The sequence below is a fragment of the Rhinatrema bivittatum genome, chromosome 3 (assembly GCF_901001135.1).
Source record: "Rhinatrema bivittatum chromosome 3, aRhiBiv1.1, whole genome shotgun sequence".
In the NCBI taxonomy this organism is placed as follows: Eukaryota; Metazoa; Chordata; class Amphibia; order Gymnophiona; family Rhinatrematidae; genus Rhinatrema; species Rhinatrema bivittatum.
In genome coordinates this window covers 229,940,837-229,964,813 of record NC_042617.1, presented here as the reverse complement: position 1 = coordinate 229,964,813, position 23,977 = coordinate 229,940,837, and the positions used below count along the sequence as shown (strand labels likewise).

The 23,977-nt window shown below is 46.6% G+C and overlaps 1 protein-coding gene across 1 annotated transcript in view; it reads left to right on the top strand.

Annotated features, from left to right (window-relative positions):
• Positions 1-23,977, top strand: part of THBS2 (thrombospondin 2) — a gene marked incomplete in the record, with an annotated part of 874,147 nt that overhangs the window by 97,312 nt on the left and 752,858 nt on the right. The window contains 1 exon segment of the mRNA XM_029594286.1: positions 13,752-14,308. Coding sequence (XP_029450146.1) covers positions 13,752-14,308 — 557 coding nt within the window.

The window sequence follows — 23,977 nt, the reverse complement described above, 5'->3', positions numbered from 1 at the left end:
CATAGTCGGAGACAAGCAGAGGTCGGTTCCGGGTATCAGTCCAGGTGTAGTCAAAGGCAAGCAGAGGTCAGTTCCTGGTATCAGTCCTGGGGTAGTCAAAGGCAAGCAGAGGTTGGTTCCGGGTATCAGTCCAAGCGTGCTCAGAGGAAGGCAAAGATCAGTTCTGGGTATCAGTTCAAGTGTAGTCAGAGCAGGATCGAGGTCAGTACCAGTAATCAGTCCAAGAGGATACAACTTGAGTCGTTGAATGTGAGACACTTGGGAACGAAGGAACACAGGAACTGGCGCTGGAACAGGATGGACCACGGAAGAGCAGGGAAGACTGAGGAACACTGGAACAAGCACAGGAACACGGGAACACTGGAACAGACACAGGAATGCAGGAACACTCGAACAAGCAAGGGAACGTAGTGTGAAGGATCCACACCGCCTCAACCATTTAGGTGTAACTTGATTTCTGGTTTGGGAAGACCACTGACTGCAGCACAACATTACAGGAGTAGGGGGCGAGTTGTGTAATCCCCTAGCAGGGCGGCAGCAGCTTGCTAAAGGGAAAAGCCTAAGTATTACTTTGGTGTTCTGAAGAACAGGAGATATTTTACAAGACCAAGGTGCTGGACTGGGAGAAAGGTAGCAAAAAGGACTTTTCTGGAACAGTATAGACTGCTTATATAACTTATGTTTTCATGTCATTTTGGGGGGAGCTTGGCTAACTTTGTTCACTAGCCCAGATCAAAGAGAGGCCCTAGCCAGGCTAGGGCAGCGGAGGCCTAATTTGAAACCTGAGACTTGGAAAGGGCTGCAGAATGGTGCAAAAGGAGCTCAGAGGCCAGAGACAGAAGTGGCCTGGCTCTGAAGCACAATGGAACTGCACCATGCACTGCTCTATTCCTCTATCACTCCCAATTGTAACATCCCCTCTACCTGTCTACACACCTCCATCTGCATTACCTCAGGTAGGCGATAAGACCTCCTTCGTACCACTTTCCCGGGTGGTGTTGCAATACTATGAATTACTAAATTATTGCAACCAGGCAGTGGGGAAAACACATCCTTTGCCTGTTTAATCAATTTTTCTACCTGGTTCTTTTGGTATTGAGTTAACTCTTCACCTATGATTACCCCTTCTACCTGTTTTAGTTCCTGTAACTGGGGACCTAAATCCACCTCTTCCTCTTGGACAAAATCTGTTGCCATACCCTGTCTTTCCATCCATAAGATAAGAGTCATGGGATAGCCCCAAGCGATCCAAAATAGCACCCTTCACGGCCACATAATTCAAGGCTAGGTCCGGCGCCAAGGTTCTAAAGGTCGCTTGTGCCTCTCCAGGTAAGCACAGTGCCAACCTCGCAGCCCATTGGTCCCGATGCCAGCCCGCTACACTGGCGACCCTTTCAAATGTTTTCAAAAAGGCTTCAGGGTCATCCCCGGCCCCCATCCTTTCCAGCTGAATATGGGCTGGAGAGTCCAACTTAAGGAGACTTCCATCCGCCATAACTGGTACGCTAGTACCTGCGGGTCCAGTGACTTGTGTCCCCCTCCAGAGTTGGAAGGCTTTCTGTTGCTCCTCCAATAACTGCCACAAAGGGCGCTGCTGCCACTGCTGATGCTCTATAAGCTGATGCATTAATTGTTGCATTTCCTCCTGCTGATTTTGCATTTGAGTCGCCATCCACTTGAGAACTTCTGACGCCATCCTGGAAGAAAAAAACCAAAAGAGGACCCAAGTGCGGTCTCTTGACACCAGACCTACTCTTATACGGGCCAATCCTGTATCGTGCGGTAGGAAGAGCTGCGTTAGTGCCTACGGCACCCGCAGTTACCGCCCGCACAGAGCAGCTCACCTACCGCGCGATCCTGAAGCCTAATTATATGTAAATGTAAGCCGCGTCCGAAAAGCCTTAGTCCCGCGCAACCCAGGATACTGGATAGAGCGCCTATACAGGATCCTGGGTGCGCGAGCCTAAGGCTTCACGCCACGCTGGTATCTGTCATTTCAAATGTCATTTGAAATGACAGATACCAGGAAGTTGCTTCGCCGATGTCAGTGTCTGTTCTCCCCACCTCCCGGAGCAGGGCGCAAAAGCTGCTTTGCTCCGGGAGGGGGGAAAATAGACGCTGAGCGGTGAAGCGACAAAAAACCAAAAGCTAAGTTGTTTCGCCGCTCAGCGTCTCTTCTCCCCCCTCCCGGAGCAAAGCCGGAAAACCGGCCTTGCTCCTGGAGGGGGGAAGCGACTTACCTTTTGCTTTTAATTTTCTTCGCCGCTGTCAGGGGGAGAACAGATGACAGCGGCCAAACTATTGGGTATAGGAAAGAAGCCATTTTTTTTGTCAAATATTTATTTATAACAAAACAAAATATGTACAAAACAATGTACAACTATGTACAAGGGGGGGCGGGAAAAATGGGAGGGAGCGTGCCATGGGGGATGAGGAGGAGCGCAATCATTGAGGCTCCGCAGGCGGAGGCGCTCCTGCAGGAGCCTGCGCCAAGACCAGCAGTGATTGAGCTCCTGCGATTGCTCGCAGGAGCTCAATCACCTCCCGCTGGCCATGACGCAGGTCCAGCAGGAGCGTCACCGTCCGCGCAGACATCCCCTCCAGGGTGGCCATGGTCTGGTCGATCTGCGCCAGGAGGTACAGCATGGAGTCTAGGCGCCTCTCAAAACTGACCTCCTGGCGATCGCCGTCCATGGCCAACCCTGGAGAGGCTGAGCTTTCAACATCAATGATGCTGTCCTCCTCATCCCCCATGGCAGGCGGTGTGTGCTGGGTAGGAGAAATAGGGTGGGGGGTGGGAGGAGAAATAGGGTGGGGGGCAGGTAAAATTAATGGGATCCTCTCCAATATAGGTGTTATATCAGGGGGAGTAGGGGGGGGGGGGTAGGTAAACTGGGACGGGAAGGATAACGGAGGGACGGTCAAATTGGGGGGGCAGGGGGAGGGCCATAATGTCATCTTCCTCCGAAGTATCTGAAAAGAGAAAAGATAAGGCCTTAACCCCGTCCTCCTCGAATTCATGCACAACAAGAAACATCTAGCAACAGTACGGGAACATAACCGGTATTATTACACCCATGTTCATGTGCAAACTACATGTGCGTGACAAAAAGGCTTACCGAGGCGTGGTTCAGGCGCTGCGTGTTCAACGCCGTCATCACTGCTGCTGCTGCTGCTTTCTGAAAGGAGAAAACATATATAAACTTTAGCTGCTGCCCATGCAGAGATTGAGATCCTTTAACGCTGTCAGCTCTACCGTAAAGGCTATTAACTGCACCTACCATCAGGTCTTCTGTGGGCCCGCAGGGCCCTCAGGTACTCCGGTTCCTCCTTCCGGATCCGCCTAGCCCTTTTTTTCAATGCCTCGATCTGTGGTTTAACAATAGCAAAAGGAAAACGAAGTTGAACTACAGAGGCTGAACTACATTCAAACATAACAAGTCAGGTGTCATTTCTACTTTAGTCATCCCCATTACAAATCTAGTACACAATACATGTAACAAATTCAGTCCCATGTGTCCTGTAGTGGCACACCTCTACAAAGCGACCAAGTCAAGGGTCAGGTTCCAAGTCTCACACAATAGAAAACAAATCCACACATCAAAGATGTCAAACCGTTACTTTTACATGCATGTCACCAGATAGTCAGAGACAGAGTCCTACGATCTTACCTCCCTCGGACGCTCCGCTTGGGCGTTGAATTGCGCCCTGAGCGCCCGCCAGGCCTCGTCTGCCCTGTCCTGGTCCCGGCGGCGCCCAGGGCAGAAGAAGAGGTGGTGCTCCTCTGCCGCGACCAGCTGGGCCAGCAGGCGGACGTCACCGTCAGAAAAATTCGGTGCTCTACCCCTCGGCATTTTGGAAATAAATGGCCGCCCGGACGTGTTATCGCACGTGCGGGCGCCCTGCCTCCTGCGGAAGAAGCCGCTCTATCCCTGACCCAACCATAGACTTGAGCGGCCTTCGGTTCGCCATTTTACAAAGGCGGAACAGCAGGGCCGCTGAACCCTGACCCAACCATAGACTTGAGCGGCCTTCGGTTCGCCATTTTACAAAGGCGGAACAGCAGGGCCGCTGAACCCTGACCCAACCATAGACTTGAGCGGCCTTCGGTTCGCCATTTTACAAAGGCGGAACAGCAGGGCCGCTGAACCCTGACCCAACCATAGACTTGAGCGGCCTTCGGTTCGCCATTTTACAAAGGCGGAACAGCAGGGCCGCTGAACCCTGACCCAACCATAGACTTGAGCGGCCTTCGGTTCGCCATTTTACAAAGGCGGAACAGCAGGGCCGCTGAACCCTGACCCAACCATAGACTTGAGCGGCCTTCGGTTCGCCATTTTACAAAGGCGGAACAGCAGGGCCGCTGAACCCTGACCCAACCATAGACTTGAGCGGCCTTCGGTTCGCCATTTTACAAAGGCGGAACAGCAGGGCCGCTCAACCCTGACCCAACCATAGACTTGAGCGGCCTTCGGTTCGCCATTTTACAAAGGCGGAACAGCAGGGCCGCTCAACCCTGACCCAACCATAGACTTGAGCGGCCTTCGGTTCGCCATTTTACAAAGGCGGAACAGCAGGGCCGCTCAACCCTGACCCAACCATAGACTTGAGCGGCCTTCGGTTCGCCATTTTACAAAGTTAGAACCGTATAAAACCTAGCCAGCAGAAAAAAAAAAACTAAAGCACACATACTCAAACTGAAAACATAACTTTTATTTAACTTTTTATGGGTGTTGGATGGATGGAAATTGAGAGGCGAATGTTTGGATAGCACCGATCAGTGATGCCATATTTTCTCGTTGAGCGGCTATAACTTCAGTCATATTTGCTCGCTGAGCGGCTATCATTTCCGCCATATTTTCACGCTGAGCTACCATCATTTCAGCCATACATTCTCGTAAGTCAGCTCTCAGCGATCTAAATTCATGGCATATTTCCTCATGATGACGATCCTGTTGTGATATTATTGCAGCCACTAGTTGCTCGCTTAGGACCTCATTGCCACAAAGTGGGTCTTCGGGGTCAGGTTCCACTGGCGCCATTTCCTCAGTCGGGTCATCCAGTTGCTGGGGTGTTTCCGGGTCTTGAAATAATGGGGGGGAGGGTGGATCCTGCAGGTCCCCCTGAACGTCGGTAGATTCGTGGACAGGGACAGGGACATCATACAGATCCAGTGTAACCATGTCCTCTGACACTTGCTGGCTGGGGGAGTCAGCGCTAGGCAGTGTGAAAACTGCATCATCGTTGTGGCTGGATTCTTCCATCTCACCTTCTGTGGATGGAGATATAGAAAGAGGTCACTGTTATTCCATTATTTGAGGCAATTAAGGATGCAACTGGTGAATGCTGTTTCGAAATTAACATGCTACGGTAAACGGATTTGGCTAAATACATACCTATACGACATGTGTCCGTGATATGCTGCGTCGGGACGCCCATGACGACCTCATTCCTCATAGTTCGTAGAACCATCTCCTCCACCGGTGTAAGCACGATGCTGCACGGTGGCCCTCCACCGGTCCTCTTTGCAGAGGCATTGATTTTTGCGGCCTTCTCTTTGACCTCTTTTTTGGTGTCCCGCCACCGGTGCTGCACTTGCTTAACATCCCGTGGCGTCACAGAAAGTGAGCTTACATCTTGTGCAATCTGTTCCCAAATTTTTTTTTTGCTGGTCCATGAGATCTTGGACTGGAAGAGAAGGGCATGTTTTTCGCATACCGCACGACACAATACCTCTTTCTCTTCATCCGTAAATCGAGCCTTTCGGGTTCGCTTTGGGTTTGGCTGGCTGGCGCTTGAGTCTTCCTCAGTGCGCTTTCCCGGCATTGTTAAACCTGAACGGTGACAAAGAGCTCGTGATTAATGGGCAGCACAGCAGACATTACAACTGTTAGAAATACAACAAAATATTGTGGCCTCTTCCTGAAAAGTAGAAAACAAGAAGGGGAACACCTAACTAAATGAAAAAAAAATACATAGAGCGTGCTTAGCATTGCTTACCTGCTTAAAGCCTTGATGATCCCCCGTTCAATTTCCGAGAAAACTGTTGTACGTGTGTGTCGCAGTCCAAACTAATTCGAAAGGAAATTCACTATGCACTGAAGCGACCTATATACACGCCCATGGTAGTAGTATGATGCTGTGCTGGCCAATTGGAAACGTGAGTTACCAAACCAATGGGAAACTCCAGTTCTAGAAAGGCGGGAAAGACCAGGCCACTGAAGTCCCTGATTGAGCGGCCATGATGTTCCGCCGTTGTAAAACGGCGAACAGAGGTCTGCTCAGTTCCCTGATTGAGCGGCCATGATGTTCCGCCGTTGTAAAACGGCGAACAGAGGTCCGCTCAGTTCCCTGATTGAGCGGCCATGATGTTCCGCCGTTGTAAAACGGCGAACAGAGGTCTGCTCAGTTCCCTGATTGAGCGGCCATGATGTTCCGCCGTTGTAAAACGGCGAACAGAGGTCTGCTCAGTTCCCTGATTGAGCGGCCATGATGTTCCGCCGTTGTAAAACGGCGAACAGAGGTCTGCTCAGTTCCCTGATTGAGCGGCCATGATGTTCCGCTGTTGTAAAACGGCGAACAGACCGTCCGCTCAGTTCCCGGATTGAGCGGCCATGATGTTCCGCCGTTGTAAAACGGCGAACAGAGGTCTGCTCAGTTCCCTGATTGAGCGGCCATGATGTTCCGCCGTTGTAAAACGGCGAACAGAGGTCTGCTCAGTTCCCTGATTGAGCGGCCATGATGTTCCGCTGTTGTAAAACGGCGAACAGACCGTCCGCTCAGTTCCCGGATTGAGCGGCCATGATGTTCCGCCGTTGTAAAACGGCGAACAGAGGTCCGCTCAGTTCCCTGATTGAGCGGCCATGATGTTCCGCCGTTGTAAAACGGCGAACAGAGGTCTGCTCAGTTCCCTGATTGAGCGGCCATGATGTTCCGCCGTTGTAAAACGGCGAACAGAGGTCCGCTCAGTTCCCTGATTGAGCGGCCATGATGTTCCGCCGTTGTAAAACGGCGAACAGAGGTCTGCTCAGTTCCCTGATTGAGCGGCCATGATGTTCCGCTGTTGTAAAAACGGCGAACAGACCGTCCGCTCAGTTCCCGGATTGAGCGGCCATGATGTTCCGCCGTTGTAAAACGGCGAACAGAGGTCTGCTCAGTTCCCTGATTGAGCGGCCATGATGTTCCGCCGTTGTAAAACGGCGAACAGAGGTCTGCTCAGTTCCCTGATTGAGCGGCCATGATGTTCCGCTGTTGTAAAACGGCGAACAGACCGTCCGCTCAGTTCCCGGATTGAGCGGCCATGATGGGGTTTTTTTTTCCTTGGCTTAATGCCTAAGCCCCAAGTGTCTGGCCGCTTACCAGAAACTCCATTCTGGATAACACTTTTTTTTTTTCAGGTTATATTTTTTCTCCCACGCTCTGCACCGACGTTATGCCCGCTACTCCCATCAGGAGTCCCCGTGCACTCTCCCTTTTCACTATTACCTTAAGAAGGTTTGTAAGCACCTTTGCATACAATCCTCTCATCCAGGCTCCTTGGATGGGCGAACTTCAAGGATCCCACTTCTCCCACCATTTGTGAAGGATCCATGCCGCCTCGGTACCGGTCCGCCACTTCTGTCTCTGGCCTCTGAGCTCCTTTTGCACTGTTCTGCAGCCCTTTCCAAGTCTTAGGCTTCAAATTAGGCCTCTGCTGCCCTAGCCTGGTTAGGGCCTGTCCTTGAGCTGGGCTAGTGAACAAAGTTAGCCAAGTTCCCCCCAAAATGACATGGAAAAATAAGTTATATAAACAGTCTATATTGTTCCAGAAAAGTCCTTTTTGCTACCTTTCTCCCAGTCCAGCACCTGGGTCTTGTAAAATATCTCCTGTTCTTCAGAACACCAAAGTAATACTTAGGCTTTTCCCTTTAGGCAGCCGCTGCCACCCCCTAGGGGATTACACAACTCGCCCCTACTCCCCTAAAGTTGGGCTGCAGTCAGCGGTCTTACCAAACCAGAAATCAAGTTACATCTAAACGGTTTCCTAAACATAAACAAATCATTCTTTTATCCTGTAGGGAATACCCCCATCCTCCAACCAGGTCACTTACTCTATCTCCATGCTGGATAAAGAGGATTCCTCGATTAGAGTACCTATGTCCATGTCACTCTCCTCTTGCTCTGAAGAGCCAGGCTTTTTAGGCCAGCTCCACCACTCCGGCACACCCTCCTCTTCGATCACCATCGGTTCCGGTCTGTCTAATTCATTTTCATTGTGCTCAGATGGCTGCTTTGTTTCCTCCCTTATCCACGGGTCATACTGAGCCTCTAAGAGCTTGGGAGTTGTAGTCCTTCTAGCCCTCTCTAGCACCCCCTAGTGTCTGACTCGAGTGCTAGTTGTGTTTTTCTTCACATTATTCCTGCTTTTCTGCCCCACATAGGGTTGTGCTTCAATCCAGTAGGAACACTGGAACAAGCACAAGAACACAGGAACAGGCACAGAACGAGGACGGCAAACTAGCTCACACAGCATGTGACGACCCGATTGCCAAGGCAAGGTTCTGGGGGAAGGACCTCGCCTTATGTATTGAGCTCAAGTGATGTCATCATCTGGTGCTGCGGAGCAGTTTCCCGCCGCGGGCCCTTTAAGAGGCTGTGGGATCCGCGCAGCCTCTTAAAGGGCCCAGCCAGGGAGGACGCTGAGCCTCAGCGTGAGGCGGGTAGGCTGGCCCGCGAGGTGGAGGGACCGGAGAATGCTGACACGAAGCGCTGGGGTCGGCAATGACTGGCTGCCATTGTGGAGGAGACTGTGCTGGTGCCTGTCTGTATGTGAGTGAGGTGAGCAGAGCCGCCCGCGGGCCGACCACAGGCAGCGCGTGCAACAATGACAAAGATATTAACCTGAGTTATCAAATGCTTTTTTGAACAGGTAGGTTTTCTGATTTTTCTTAAAATCTTTGATATCTGATGTTAATTGAGGGGGTTGGGTAAAGTATTCCAGAGGGTTGGGCCTGCGATTGAGAAGGCGCCCTTTCTGGTGAGATCAAGTCTGGCAATTTTAGTGGCAGGGATGTCTATGAGGTTTTTGTTTGCTGAGCGTAAATGTCTGTTATATTTATAAATGCGTAGTGATGAGTATAATCAGATAGAACGGTTATTGTAAATTAGATGGTGAATCCTGGAGATAATTTTATATTGCATATGAAATGATATAGGTAACCAGTGTAAAGAGTGAAGGATAACCATGATATGTTCACGACGAGTAGAATTCATTAGTATACGGGAAGCTGAATTCTGAATTAGTTGAAGCTGGGGGATAGAATTAGTTGAGAGACCAATATAAAGAGCATTGCAATAGTCTAAACCAGTAAGAATCAGTGCTTGTAGAACCGAGCAAAAGTTCTCGATGTCAAGGAGTGGTTTTAGCTTCTTCAGTAACTGAATTTTAAAGAAAGATTATTTAATAACTGCAGATATCTGATGATTCATCAGTAATTGAGCATCAAGGGTTATGCCAAGATTTTGGGCCTTTTGTGTGATTGATATTGAGTGACCATCAACTTTCAAAATGCCAGGCAGGTAATGTGATGAATTTGGAGTAGTTGTTAAATGTATGAGTTCAGTTTTTAAACTGAAAAAAAACCCAAAAAAAAAACCGATTATGATAGCCAAATGTTCATGGATTTATACAAAGACTGACCAAGAGTATGATTTTTTTCCCAAGAAACATTGTAAGGAAGGAAGAATTGTATATCATTAGCTTAAATTCTAAAATCTACTCCCAGACCAGAGAGAAGGCGACAGAGTGTAAGAGGATATATGTTGAAAAGTACAGTAGAAAGTAAAGAGCTTTGTAGAGCACCAGAGGGAATGAAGTACCAAGTTGAATTCTATGCACCAATGTTTATGTGCTGTGACCTTGCCTAAAACAGTGTTGATTCGGATGTAATATGGAATTCTCATTTATATAATCTGTCAGCTGGAATAGAACCAGTGATTCTATCATTTTTGCTAAAGTTGTAAAGAGGCAACTGGGTAAAAGTTAGAAAAATCAGTCAAGTCGATGATTTTCTTTTCGGAATAGGTAAAATTGATGTTTGTTTCAATGTATTCGGAAACACACCTGTATTAAGAGATAGGTTTACCACTGGAGATAAAGAAAAATGTGTTGGACAAGGGTGTAATGGGATAGATGAAGATTTCATTTTTGACAAAACCTGAGAGATAGTCAGTGAGCCAATCTCTTGAAAAGTATTCCAGGTGTAAGGAGGTTTCAGTAGGGGAAGATGAGAAAATTCAGCAAAGTTGTTTATTTTCTCCCTAAAGTAATGCAGACAATTATTACAAACGGGTGTTATCAATTTTGTGAAAGGAGTTCTTAGTTGAGGACATCTAAGATTTAACAATGTTAAGTAGAACCCTAGGGGTTTCCAATGGCTTGCTGAATTTTTTCTGAATAATAAGGGTTTTTTTGCTTTGTCAATTTGTTTTCATACTTGGCCAGAAAGGCCATGTATGTATTCTTATGTTCAATGAGCAGATTTTTTCACCAACGTCGCTCGTGGTGCCTTAATGACCATTTTAGATCTATTAATTGTGAAGTAAACCAAGGTGCACTAGACTTTTTATTACAATTTACAAACGTTTTACATGTCTACCCTCCCTGCATACCAAAGAAGGTGCTTCTATCCCCTGAAAGACCCCCTATCTACCCCAATACCTCCTTCCAAAGATCAAGGGACCATACGGCCTAATCCTTCTGCCATTACCTTACAGATACAGAAGGGGCTTCATGCTATGATTCCCTCCTACCAACTTCAGCCAACAAGTGAAGGGGCCACACACCCTGACTAACCCTGATCATCTTTCCTTCCTCTCTCCAGCAAGCCCTACCTCTGTCTACTTCATCAAAAAAGGTGCTGAAGAAGAGTAGTTTAGTTTAGTTTATTGTATTTCTATACTGTCACATCAGATGTGCCTTCACAACGGTTTACAGGGTTTAAAACATATAATAAATACAATACATTTATAAAATAGTAATAACTAACTCTGTTAAAAAGTATGAAATAAGTTAGTTATTAAAAGCAGTAAAAGTAAAGTAGGTCAATTAAAATATAAAATTAAAAAATAAATAATCAAAAACACAAAAACAGCAGACAAACCATAAAAGACTGAGTAGGGAAAGATATAACACTATTCCTTTCTGTTGCAATGTTGCTAGAAAAATGGCACCAACTGACCTCCTGCCCCATTTTGCTCTCACCTTTTCTCATGAAGTAGACAGGGTAAGACTTGCCAAGAGCAGCCACGTTGTATCAGGGGTATGAAAGTGGGCATCAACACATATGTCGTCTTCTGTAACTATGTGGGAGAACAAGGAGGGATCGAAGCATGTGGGGGTGTTGATTTTCATACTGTGTGTGAGGGAAGGGAAGGAGTCCTTTGGAGAACAGCAGCCCCTTCATTCTGTGTGTGGAACAACTAAAAGAGCTGGTTAGCATGGGGGATTTTAAGACTTTCTGTGCATGATAAAAAAAAATACCTGATCTGAGGCAGGTGTACATTATTACCCTTTATTAAATCCTGTTATGGTCTAATTAGTTTGTACATTGTTGCTGTATAATGGTTGCGAACCGTTGTTTGACTTCATTTTGTATAATGTCTTGTTTTTACGGCTTGCAAATAAAAACAGATTAAAACAAAAAAAAAATATGAATATTGATAGAAATTAAAGTAGAAACTTGGTTTTAAAGAATTCTACTATAGCAAGAAAGCAAGAGTAGTTCAAATTAGCTTTTGATATTATTAATATGTTAAATATGTATTAGGGATGTGCAGCAGGGATGGATTCATCGGATTTGGTATTTGTACTCGTCGGGACCCAAATCCGTTGCATCCGTTTTTGGGGGACCCCGATTCGTCCATTAGTTACATATGGTATTCGTTTCCCATTAAAGTTTAAAAAACAAAAACTCCATCCCAACCCTTTAAATTTAATTAACTACAACCCCCCACCCTCCTGACCTTCCCAAGACTTGCCAAAAGTCCCTGGTGGTCCAGCGGGGGTCCTGGAGCGATCTCCTGCACTCGGGCCATGCAGGGGCCGACCAATGGCACCGGTAGCCCCTGTGACATAGTAAGGGCAAAGGCTTCGGCGCCATTTTGAAGCAAAGGCTATCGCGCCATTCTGAAGCAGACATTTTACAAATCTCTGCTTCAGATTAGGTAGTTGTCTAAAGGCCAATACTGGTAGAGCAGGGAATATTCTTTCAGTGATTCATTTTCCAAGAGGTGTAGGTCTTTTACATTTTTTTAGTTTTTTCTGCTTTGGGTTGTATGTAACTATAAGGAATATTCGCTCTGTGGTTTTCCTTTCTTTGTATTGCAGTAGATTTGTCCTGGATGTTTTACATAAATAAGCAATCTTTCTGAAAATGATTTTAGGGATGTAGCCTTTTTGTTTGAAGGATTCAGTCAGGACTTTGAGGTGTTTATCCCTGTCTTTTGAATCAGAGTATACTGTATCAGGGTTTGCTCAAACCAGTCTTATGTGCCTCCCCCCCCCCCCGCCAGTTGGGTTTTCAGGATATCCCAAATGAATATGCATTAGATGCATTTGCATGCACTACCTCTTGTGTATGCAAATATTTATCATGCATATTCATTAGGGATTTCCTGAAAACCCGACTGGCTGGCAGGGCCCATAGGACTGGTTTGAGCACCCCTGATGTATATAGTGATACCATGTGTCTTGATTGTGTATAATGGATTTTTTGTATACAAAGGGTAGAAGCTGGAAGGTAACTGTATCTATAGGTTTCTTGTATATAGATGTTGTAGATAGCCATTGTTGATAGAAACTGTGGCATCCAAAAAGTTAATTCTTTCTATAGGATAGTCCATTTTGAATCTGATTGAAAGATGGAATGCATTAAAGTAATTGTAAAATTGTTTGAGTCTCTTCTCCCTTTTTGCAAATAATAAAAATGTCAATGTATTGGTAATATTTGAAGGGTCTACTCTGAAGTTTATTAAAAAATGTCTTTTAGTTTTGCCATATAAAGGTTGACATACTGTGGTGCCATCCTGCTTTCTATGGTAGTGCTCATAGTTTATAGATAAATGTCATTACTAAAACCGAAGTAATTGTGTATCAGAATTGGTCCAGGTAGATATCTTTAGAAATTTGTTACTCGCAGTTATGCCATCTGCATGGGAATGTCGCTGTGTAGTAAATCTATATCCATTGGCACTAGGAATATGTTAGGTGGTAGTGTTTCAATACTCTTTAACTTGTTCAGAAAGTAAACCACAGCAACCACACTACGTCATTTTAAATACCTGAAAATTATTAAAAATGAATAACAGACAACCTTTTCAAATGGAAAGAAAGCTGTAGAACTAGGGGGTCATGATATAAACTCCAGGAAGATAGAATTCAGAAGATATCATGGGATAAATGCAGATTATCCTTAGAGGCAAGAAGATAAAACACTGGTAACATGATAACTTTTCTGTAAGGAAGTAACCTGTACAGAGTGGCAGTTATAACTATTGAATTAGAAGGTGAGGTGGTAACCAGCATGGAGCAGTAGTTACAACTCTGAACACCTTGCTGGGCAGACTGGATGGCCCACTTTGGTCTTTATCTGCCGTCATTTACTATATTACTATGTTAATATATAAAAAATGTGATTATTGCCCTCAATGTTTACTTGATTTAATTTCAACTTTTGTGTTTAATGATATCATTGTCTTCTAAATGTTTTCAGATGGTGACAAAGAAGATGAGATTACTTTTGACTTATTTAAAATCAGCAACATAAATCGGAATATAATTGGAGCTAAATTGTTCCGGGGTACAGACTCATTAACCCCAGCATTTCGTTTTCTTCGGTTTGACCATATTCCTTCAGTAAATACAGAGGCACTTAAACAGATTGTCTCATTGATTCAGCAGAATGAGGGTTTTATTCTTACAGCTACTTTGAAACAGGACAGGAAATCCAGGGGTACTATCCTTGCTCTGGAAGGACCCGGAATCTCTCAAAGACAATTTGAGCTTGTTTCTAATGGACGAGCTAATACTTTGGACCTTATTTATTGGGCAGATGGCTTCCAGAATGTAATATCTTTGGAGGATGTTGATTTAGCAGACTCACAATGGAAGAATATCACAGTGCAAGTGATGGGGGAGAATTATAACCTCTATGTTGGCTGTGATCTCATTGATAGCTTCTCTCTGGAGGAACCTTTCTATGAACTGCTAAGAAGTGACAACAGTAGGATGTACATGGCTAAAGGGTCAATCCGAGACAACCACTTCAGGGTAAGTGAAATAAAAGGAAAGTAATAGTGTGAGAATGAAAGAATTAATCTATAATTAATTTACTTTTTAATAATGCCAGTTATATCTCTTAATTTCTGAGATTAAAAATGAGGAACAGAAACTTTAAAATGTGGGACCATAAGAAAGACCACATTATATAATGAGTGATGTTTGATGAGCTATTACGAGTGAATTTAATCAAGCCACCCAGTATCAAGAGGAATCAGTGTAATTCCTGTTTCATTTACATCAATTCCCTCTGTTCTAAGCAAATAGTGAAATTTGTGTTGAATTGACTTTTCTTACAAAACATATGAACTAAACCCAGACACCCTTCTCATTCACATTTTTGGCATACAAAAGGAACTTTCAGTTACTATCTAAAACAGGGGTGAACAATTCTGATCCTCGAGGGCTGCAAACCAGCCAGGTTTTCAGGATATCCCAAATGAATATGTATGAAATAGATTTGCATACAACTGAGCAGGGTGCATACAAATCTCTCTCATGCATATTCATTAGGGATATCCTGAAAACCTGACGGGCTTGTAGCCCTTGAGGACCGGAATTACCTACCCCTAATCTAAGGGCTTGAGTCATCCAATATGGAAAGAAGGCCACACCAAATAGCTATATGAATAGATCAGGTAAATAAATAAATTGGATTCAAAGTTTGAGCAAAGATTATGTGGGAGGTCTAGCATCAGATTTGGTGATAATGAGATTATAATGAGGAATTTGGGGCTAGATGAGCTTTGAGTCATGGAATGCATTATCATCCTCATTACAATGTACATGAAAAAGTATATGTGTAATTGAGTTATGTACATACTTTTGCCTGCAGAACCCCCAGATGATTTTCAAAAACGAATTTATGTGCATAAATCAGGATTTATGTTTGTAAATACTTTTGAAAATTATCTCTTCAATGTTTTTGGATTCTTGATGCCATGTTTCTTGTTGCTTTGCTCTGTACTCTGTGCCTTGGGATCTTGATGCTACTGTTCTTGGTGTTCTTTGTCTCTCTTAATTTTTTATCTAGTTATGTCATTTTTGTATTTCTTTTCCTTTTATTTGTTCTCACTTGGGAAGCCACTCCACTGGGGAAAGTTATCCCAAAGGGTAGTTGTCCCCAAGAGCATTATAGACTCTACCAGGCTAATGATGCACCTGGACTCTGGGAGTACTCTGTTAATCTATTTACACTTGTCCATATCTGCAGGAGTCAGAGACTACTGACAAGAGTGTATGATCACTCTATGGCCAGAGTGAGGTCATGGAAAAAGGGATGGGCTCTCTGTCTCCAGAATCTGAGGAATGGGACAATCATGGCTGATGCATTCCAATAGGCAAACTAGTTGGTCACCTAGGGTGCCAGCCATTAGGGGGTGGCAAAGAGCAGCCATGTGGGGCCACAAGTGGAACCCATCCCACTCACAGCTGAGAGGAGTAGAGACTTGGTGGGCTGCGAGCAGCAGAGTCTTGGAGGGCCGCGAGCAGCACCCATCCTGCTCACAGCCAAAAAATGCAGATACTCGGCAGGCTGTGAACAGCAACCATCCTGCACATGGCCAAGAGAAGCAGAGTTTCGGCGGGCCATGAGCAGTGCCTCTGTTTGAATGTGTGTGCGTGTGTGTGTGTGAGTGACAGGGTTTGTGTGTGTATGAGAGAGCAATGTTAGTGAGAGAGAGGAAGGGAGCCTATGTAAGGGTGATTGTGTGAATGAGACAAGGAACCTAAGTGTGTGTAAGAGAAAGGGCCTGTCTGAGTGAATAAGGTCGAGGGTGGAGCTGAGGCCTGGACTAGGGAAGGAAAGGGGGGGGGGGGGGGCGGGTACAAGGCAGATGGTTCGCCTAGGGCACCTAATACCCTTGCACTGGCCCTGAAGTGCACACTGGGGACAAGTATGATGGACTGGTCCTAGCAGGACTCAAGGAAAGAGAATTATCAGGTAAGAAAAATTCTACCATCCTGATTCCTCAGTTCAAACTGAATCACTCAAAGCAGCGTACAAATTAAATAAATAATATGCAAAACCTATCAAATACAAATATAAACATTCCAAGAAAAGCATTGGAATATTCATGCTGTTTCATGCTGCTTTGCCTCTCTTTTGGTGCTTTGGGGTACTCATGCCATTGTTTATTCTACTTTGCCTCTTCACAGTGCCTTGAGAAATTTGTGGCATTGTTTCACCACTTTGCCCTACATTTGGTGTCTTGGAGTGCTGTTGTCTCTCTGTATGTTTCATAAATCTTGGATGGAAAACCCCAAAGTTAGAGTAAAAAAACAGGATGAATTGCTTCCCTCTATTCTTTTCTTATTCTAACAAGTGTAATTTTTACCTCTTTGTGCCTGAACTTCTATTCCCCCTGAGTAGCCAGAGATTGCACCATCTCCAAAGAGCCAATATCTTGAAACTGCATTCCCTTAAGTTTGTTTTGAAGAGAAAGAGATGCTCCCATTCAGAACCGGCTCTACCATAAGGAAACTTAGACAATCACCTAGAGAACAGCATTTTTGCGGGTGGCACCAGGGGTTTTATTATGCATGAGTACGCAAGGTTCTGTCCCAATGAATCTATTAGCCAGGTCCCCTAATCTCAGGCAGCAAGGAAGAGCCACTCTGCTCCCTAATTCAGCTTCTCCTTGTTATTTAGCCCTGGCTTCCTGTCTTGCACGGAACAGGAGGGGAGTGGATAAGAGTTCAGTTTTTGTTTGTATATTTCTGTTCATAAGATGTTGTTACATCTTCTATATTTGATGAGGGTTTTGTTGTGAGTTCTGTGTGTGTGACCAGCATGAGGTATTTTGCTAAATTTTGATTTTCAGCATTTTTCTAATGATGCTCAAGGCCACTGTGAGGCAGTGCCTCTAGTGTTCCCCTATTTACCTGTGTAGGATTCAGGCTAGATGCTTGGTCCACTTTAAATGCTCTATGGGCAAGATCCTGCGGGTGAGGTGGAGCTCAGAGGGCATAAACAGAGACTGGGGAATACGAGCTGGGATCTAGTAGGGGATAACCACATCAGGCCTGAGGTCTCTGGGAGGAAGGCAGCTCTGGTGGGTTACACTGCCCAAACCTTGAGCTGAGACGAAGCAACATACTGTAAGTAAAGAGTGTACATTGAGGAGAAGACAGTCTATGGATCTGCATGTGTGAATATAGAGCAGCGATTCTCATCCGGTGTGCTTGTCCCAGGTGTGCTTCCCTTCTCCTCAGGGGCATAATGGCCTATCAGGGGATCGATCATCCCCCGGTGGGCCGATGTAGTTAATAGCAGACTAACGCTGCATGCTGCCACCGGAAGCCAGGCTGGTGGTGGCTGAAGAGTGGAGAGACCCTGAGTACTGCCGCTGGAGGCCAGACCGGTGGGGCCTGAAAAGTGGAGTGATGCTGTGTGCCACCGCCAGAAGCCAGGCCAGCGGTGGCTGAAAAGCGAAGAGACTCTGTGTGTCCCTGCTGGAGGCCAGGCCGGCGGGGCCTGAAAAGTGGAGTGACGCTGCGTGCTGCCCCTGCTGGAGGCCAGGCCAGTGGTGGCTGAAGAGCAGAGAGATGCTGCTTGCTGCCGCCGGAGGCCAGGCTGGCGGTGGCTGAAGAGTGGAGAGACCCTGAGGGGCATGAAAAGCAGAGTGACGCTGCATGTTGCCACCAGAAGCCAGGCTGGCGGTGGCTGAAGAGCAGAGGCCAGGCTTATGGGGCTAAACAATGAGAAGAGGCTCCATGTGAGAGAGGAAACTTGATTGTGTGGGTATGTGAATGGCAGCTTTGTGTACGTGGGAGCACTGAGAGGAGAGGATCACCTTGTTGGTGGCTGAAAGGAATCAGTAAGTTTTTGCTTGGGACATTGTCTTTTTCAAAAGTATTGGGGCAAAGTTAACTATTTGGGAATATTATTTAGTGTGTTTGTGCTTTTAATAGTCAATAAGGCAGCGAATAAACAAGTTAGACTGTATTTTTAAATGGTCAGTCAGTAAGGCAGCTAGTAAGCAGTAGTTAGTGTGTTTATTTTTAAAAGTCTGTAAGGCAGCTAGTAAGCAGAACTGAGTGTTTGTATTTAAAAACAAACAAAAAAAAATACAACCCCCCCCCCCCCCCCCCCAAAATAAAAGTAGCCAGAAGCTAGAAATAAGATAGGAGCAGTGTATACCTAAGTAAAAAGGTTGAAAAGTTCAGTTCAGTTACTCACCTTGGAAAGGTGTTGAGGTAGTGTGATTTGGTTTGATTAGGTACCAACATTTGTTAATCAAGAGAGCAGTGAGTCACTCTTGCTGACTAACTGAAGTTAGACTGTTTGTATTTCCCAACCCTCGCCCACCCATCCCCAGCTCATCCTTTAATTTATAGGCATGTGCCACTTTAAAAAAAAAAAAAAATAAACCCTTATTGAGAGTTTGATCATTCCCCTGTAGGCCACTACTAGACATATAGTGAATTCACTAATACATTTAAAGGACATTAATTAGACACATTCCTACTCCCATAGCAACATAAAACTTAAGTAGGATCTGAACAAATTTGAGATGAAGGCAGCAGTCCAGCAGCAAAAGGGGGGTTTCCCAGTCTTTTGCATCGAGTGTCACATGAATTATTTTTTACCCGCTGGTGAGAAATTGTACATGTGCATGCGATGCAAAGAGCTCCTGGCTCTCAGAGAATTAGTCCGATCTCTGGAGGCTAGAGTGGCAGACCTGGAGGAGCTGAGGCAGACAGAGAGGTATATAGATGACACCTTCAGGGACATAGTAGCCAAGTCCCAACTTCAGACTGGCAGCCCTGGTTCTGCCTTGGAGGAAGAAGGTCTCATGATTGGAGAGCATCAACTGGGTGCAGCAGGAAAGGATCCTGTAGCAAGGACCTGCTCTCTAGGTGATGCACTGTCCTTTCGCACTAAGGATATCTCCCCAAGGCCTACTGCCCAGGAAGGAAGGGTTAGGTCGGCCGTCATAGTTGGTGATTCGATTATTAGGAATGTAGATAGCTGGGTGGCTGATGGGCGTGAGGATCGCCTGGTAACATGCCTACCTGGTGCGAAGGTGGCGGACTTCACGCGTCACCTAGATAGGATTGTAGACAGTGCTGGGGAGGAGCCGGCTGTCGTGGTACACGTGGGCACCAACGACATAGGAAAATGTGGGAGGGAGGTTCTGGAAGCCCAATTTAGGCTCTTAGGTAGAAAGATTAAATCCAGAACCCTCCAGGGTAGCATTCTCTGAAATGCTCCCTGTTCCACGCGCAGGTCACCAGAGGCAGGCAGAGCTCCGGAGTCTCAATGCGTGGATGAGACGATGGTGCAAGGAAGAGGGATTCAGTTTTGTTAGGAACTGGGGAACCTTTTGGGGAAGGGGGAGTCTCTTCCGAAGGGATGGGCTCCACCTTAACCAGGGTGGAACCAGACTGCTGGCGCTAACCTTTAAAAAGGAGATAGAGCAGCTTTTAAACTAGAACAAAGGGGAAAGCCGACAGTCGCTCAGCAGCGCATGGTTCGGAGAGAGGTATCTTCAAAGGATACTAATTAACCCTAGCAGCCGCCACTTACCCACATGGGCGTCCCTGCCTTCTGGCCCATTCAGTACCCCAGACAAAATGTATACATTCATTTTTGTGACACATATAAAATGCAGAAACTGTTGTTGGTATAATAAGGCCGCAGCTTTTATTTAACACATCATGAATAAACTTCCTTGGGTACCCGAGCCGGTATAATGGATCCACTGCTGCCCGCCATGGAGACCAAGCAAGGCAGCCTTCTCAATGGGCCCCCCCCCCCGCCTTGTCCGCCAGCAAGGGGGCCCCGACCATCGGCACATTCTGCGCCCCCACCTTTTTGTGCCACCCAAGGTGCTGATCGGCTACCAAGCCGTCCTGTGATGTCACCGGCACCACTTGCAATAAGCCCAACCGGCCCGGGTAACCGCTCCCTCCCTCTCAGCTGTGACAGATTTCAGAACAATGTATCACCATAATGACGCTATCTATACGTGATAATATTACAAAGTTCACAGAATTCACAGCGTTATTCCACAGTTCGCGCCCCGCTCTTTGAACTTATTCCCGCCTTTACACTCTAACGTAGTCCGGGGGAGGGTGGGTGGGTTCTTTTTGCCGGCATGAAATCGAAAAGAGGGCTCCCCGTCCTCTGTCGCGGCCCTTTAAAGGGGTGATGACGTCATTGGCCTGTGCCGCTGATGCTCCCTCGTACTGAGGCAACTCGTGGTAGGTCTTAGCGCCCGCCATCCTGCTCCCATGCCTGTAGGATGGTGTTTGTCAGCTCCCGAATCGCGTGCCGTCGCTCCCACCAGCCTCTCCACGCCCCCCCTCGTTCCCTTCCCTCCCTTTCTCATCGGGCCTCCGTTCTTCGTGGGGTGGGCTCTGGCCAGTAGGCTCAGGCCCACCTATAATGCATTAGAATTAGGGCAACCCGACAGTGAGGTTCCAATAATAAGAAAAGTAGTAGGAGAGTCACGTGTTGTGCTAGCGGGGCGGACTTGTTTCAGCTCAGCTCCGGGCCCGTCACAGCGATCGCGCTTCAACAGACCGCCTATTAACTTTTAAACAGGGCACCCGCTGCTTCAGGAGACAAGGCTTATATCCGTGTTTCATTTGCAGGCGAAAAAGGCGATGCTGATGGCCTCCAAAAACGCTAAAAAAGAGAAGGAGAAAACGAGGGTGGCCGAGGACAAAATGGCGACCGCGCCTAGTGGTGAGTCCAGCTCCCCCCCGATGCCATTAACGATCGACGATATCAAGGAGGCGATCCAGGAGGCCATTGATGAAAGGTGGACTGGACTTACTGATCTGCTGGGGGAGGTGTGGGATACTCTTGCCGCCGCGATTGACTGCTAATGAGGATCGTATATCAGCCCTAGAGGATGCAGGCACTGTTAGTACAGACAAGATGGTGGCGCAAGCTGCCACGATCCAGACCCTGACAGAGAAAGTTACAGACTTAGAGAATAGAGCGCGCAGAGATAATCTTCGCTTTCTGGGGTTCCCAGAGAGCCTGGAGGACCGGTCCCTATGCTCTGTGCTGGAAACCTGGCTCCCAGAGGCATTGGCCCTGCCGCATCTTCAGGGAAAACTAGTGGTGGAGAGGGCCCACGGGCTGGGCATGAAGCAGCAGAATGTGGACTGGCTGAGGCTGGTTATCGCAAAAAATTTAAATTCGGCGCACAAAACGGAAATATGGAGGGCATCGCGTCAGAAAATGGATTTAAAGTACCAATCACACTCCATTCGCATATTTCAGGATTTCTCTGCCTCTGTCTCAGCGAGCAGATGGAGTTTCTCACAGATCTGCTCTACGTTACATAACAGGGGCCTAAAATTTGCTTTGCTATTCCCAGCACACCTGAGGATTTGGCATGCAGTGCAAGTGCACAACTTTGATTTGGTGGAGAAGGCCAAGGCCTTTGTGGATGCCCTGGCCACCTGACGGATGTCTGCATATATGTGGGGCAGCAGGTGTGAGCTAACTCGCCTGAATTCTCAGGATAGACGGAAGAGCGAGGTTTCAGAGAACTGAGTCTACCTTCCGTTCCCGGTTCCGGATGGAAAAACGCTCATAGTTTTTGAGGCTTGTTGCCATGTTCAGCTGTTTTGTGCATTTCTTCAATGCATTTTTTCTGGATTATGCCAGCGCTGTCACCCATACTAGTTCCAATTCCATCTATAGGAAGATAATAGTGTTTTTTTTCTCTTCGCTTTTTCTTATTCTCTTTCCAACATTGTGGAACTATTGGTTGTACTGCTGTCTAATGGAGGACTCTGAGACTTTCTGAGGTGGAGCCACGCGAGGCGGACATTGGATTTCTGATGGACCGGTGGTGCTGATTTCCTACAGCTCTTGAGAACTGGGGACTGGGGTTGCTTTGGTCTTAGACCTCTCCATTTCCTGAACTGTTATTTACCTTGTTTCCGTGGTTATGGTATCTGTTCAGCGGGGTGGGGAAGTCACATATTAGATATATGGAGTGGATTGGAGTCTGATTTGCATGGGTGACTCTGAACCACAGGATGTAATCATGGGTATCCTTGTAAGCTATGCTGCGGCGGTGCCCGGACACATCTGTGTGTGATTCTCATCCCTTTAGGGGGAGGTTTGGAGGGTGTAGATGTTATGGAGTTTCAGAGGGGGAACCATGTGTGGTTGGGGGGTGTGGGGACAGGACCGGGGAGGGGGGTAGCTGTGGGGGAGTAAACTGGATAGGAATTGGGAGGGGGGGTGGGGGATAGGCGGCTTTGTGGGGAACTGTAGAAGTGAGTATGAATGGATGAGTGTCCTGGCCAGGCCATGGATTCCGTGATCGCTTGTAGGCTGGGGGAGACAAGGTTCAGGAGGGTGAGAGCCTTAGCTGGGAGGGTTCTCACTGAGCAAAAATGGGACTGAGGGTGTTCATGTAATTTTTGTAGCTTAAGTTATGGGTAGTCCCACCTGAGTGATTTCCTGGAATGTATGCGGGTTACATTCGACCAGCAAGCGCTCCAAAGTTTTAGCTTGCCTGAAAAAGAAGCAGGCGTCGGTGGTGTTTCTCCAGGAAACACATCTTACAGCGTCTGAGCATGAGAAATTAAAGCAAGACTGCGTGGGGGAAGTGAGAAATCTTTCGGGATTTCTATGCGGATTTATACACTTCAGCGGGTTGTAATGATGAGATATATGAGAGGTTCTGTTCTAAGTTATCTCGTCCGCGTTTGATGGAGGAACAGAAGCTACATTTAAATGTCCCTATCACCGAGGAAGAAGTCAGGCTAGTTATACACCATCTCAGACCTTTAAAGGCCCCGGGCCCAGACGGCTATACTGCAGAATTTTTTAAACTGCTTCAAGATCAATTAGCAGGCCCTCTGGCAGCGGGATTCATGGAATTAATCAATCAGGGTTCCTTTCCCATAAATGAGAATTTGGCACATATCACTCTCATCCCCAAGGGGGGGAAAGATCCCCTTCTTCCAGAGTCCTATAGACCCATATCACTGCTGAATGTGGATGTTAAAATTCTAGCAAAAATCTTAGCAGACAGGTTAGCTAGTGTAATTCCTTCTTTAGTTGGGGACCATCAAGTTGGATTTGTACGACAGCGCTATGCGATAGCTAACATCCGAAGAGTGTTGGTTGCCATGACTATATGCTGTCAGATGGATACCCCATATCTTACTATCAGTTTTGATGCCGAAAAGGCATTTGACAGAGTAGAGTGGCGATATCTTTTTACAGTGTTGGAAAAGATGGGGTTCAATGGCTTTTATTTAATGGCGCTGTGTCTCCTTTATACCGATCCCAAGGCAGTTATTATCCTAATGGGACGCAGTCGGAACCCTTGATGGTGGCTCGAGATACCAGACAAGGCTGTCCACTGTCACCCTTATTGTTCATTTTACAGCTGGAACCTCTTATCGCTTTCCAACAAAATAGGGAGATTCAAGGGGTTCGTATGGGTGCACGAAATTTTAAGGGTGTAGCTTTTGCGGATGACCTACTTGTCTTTCTATCGGATCCTCAGAAATCCCTCCCTGCATTAATGCGCGTGATATGGGATTTTGGGGTGTTTTCGGGTTTTTGTTTAAATGAATCTAAATCCTCGGCACTGGCTTATCCTCCAACTTTACAGGGGTCATGGCCTAATACTTTCCTGCTACAATGGGGTAGTGATTCAATTCAATATTTGG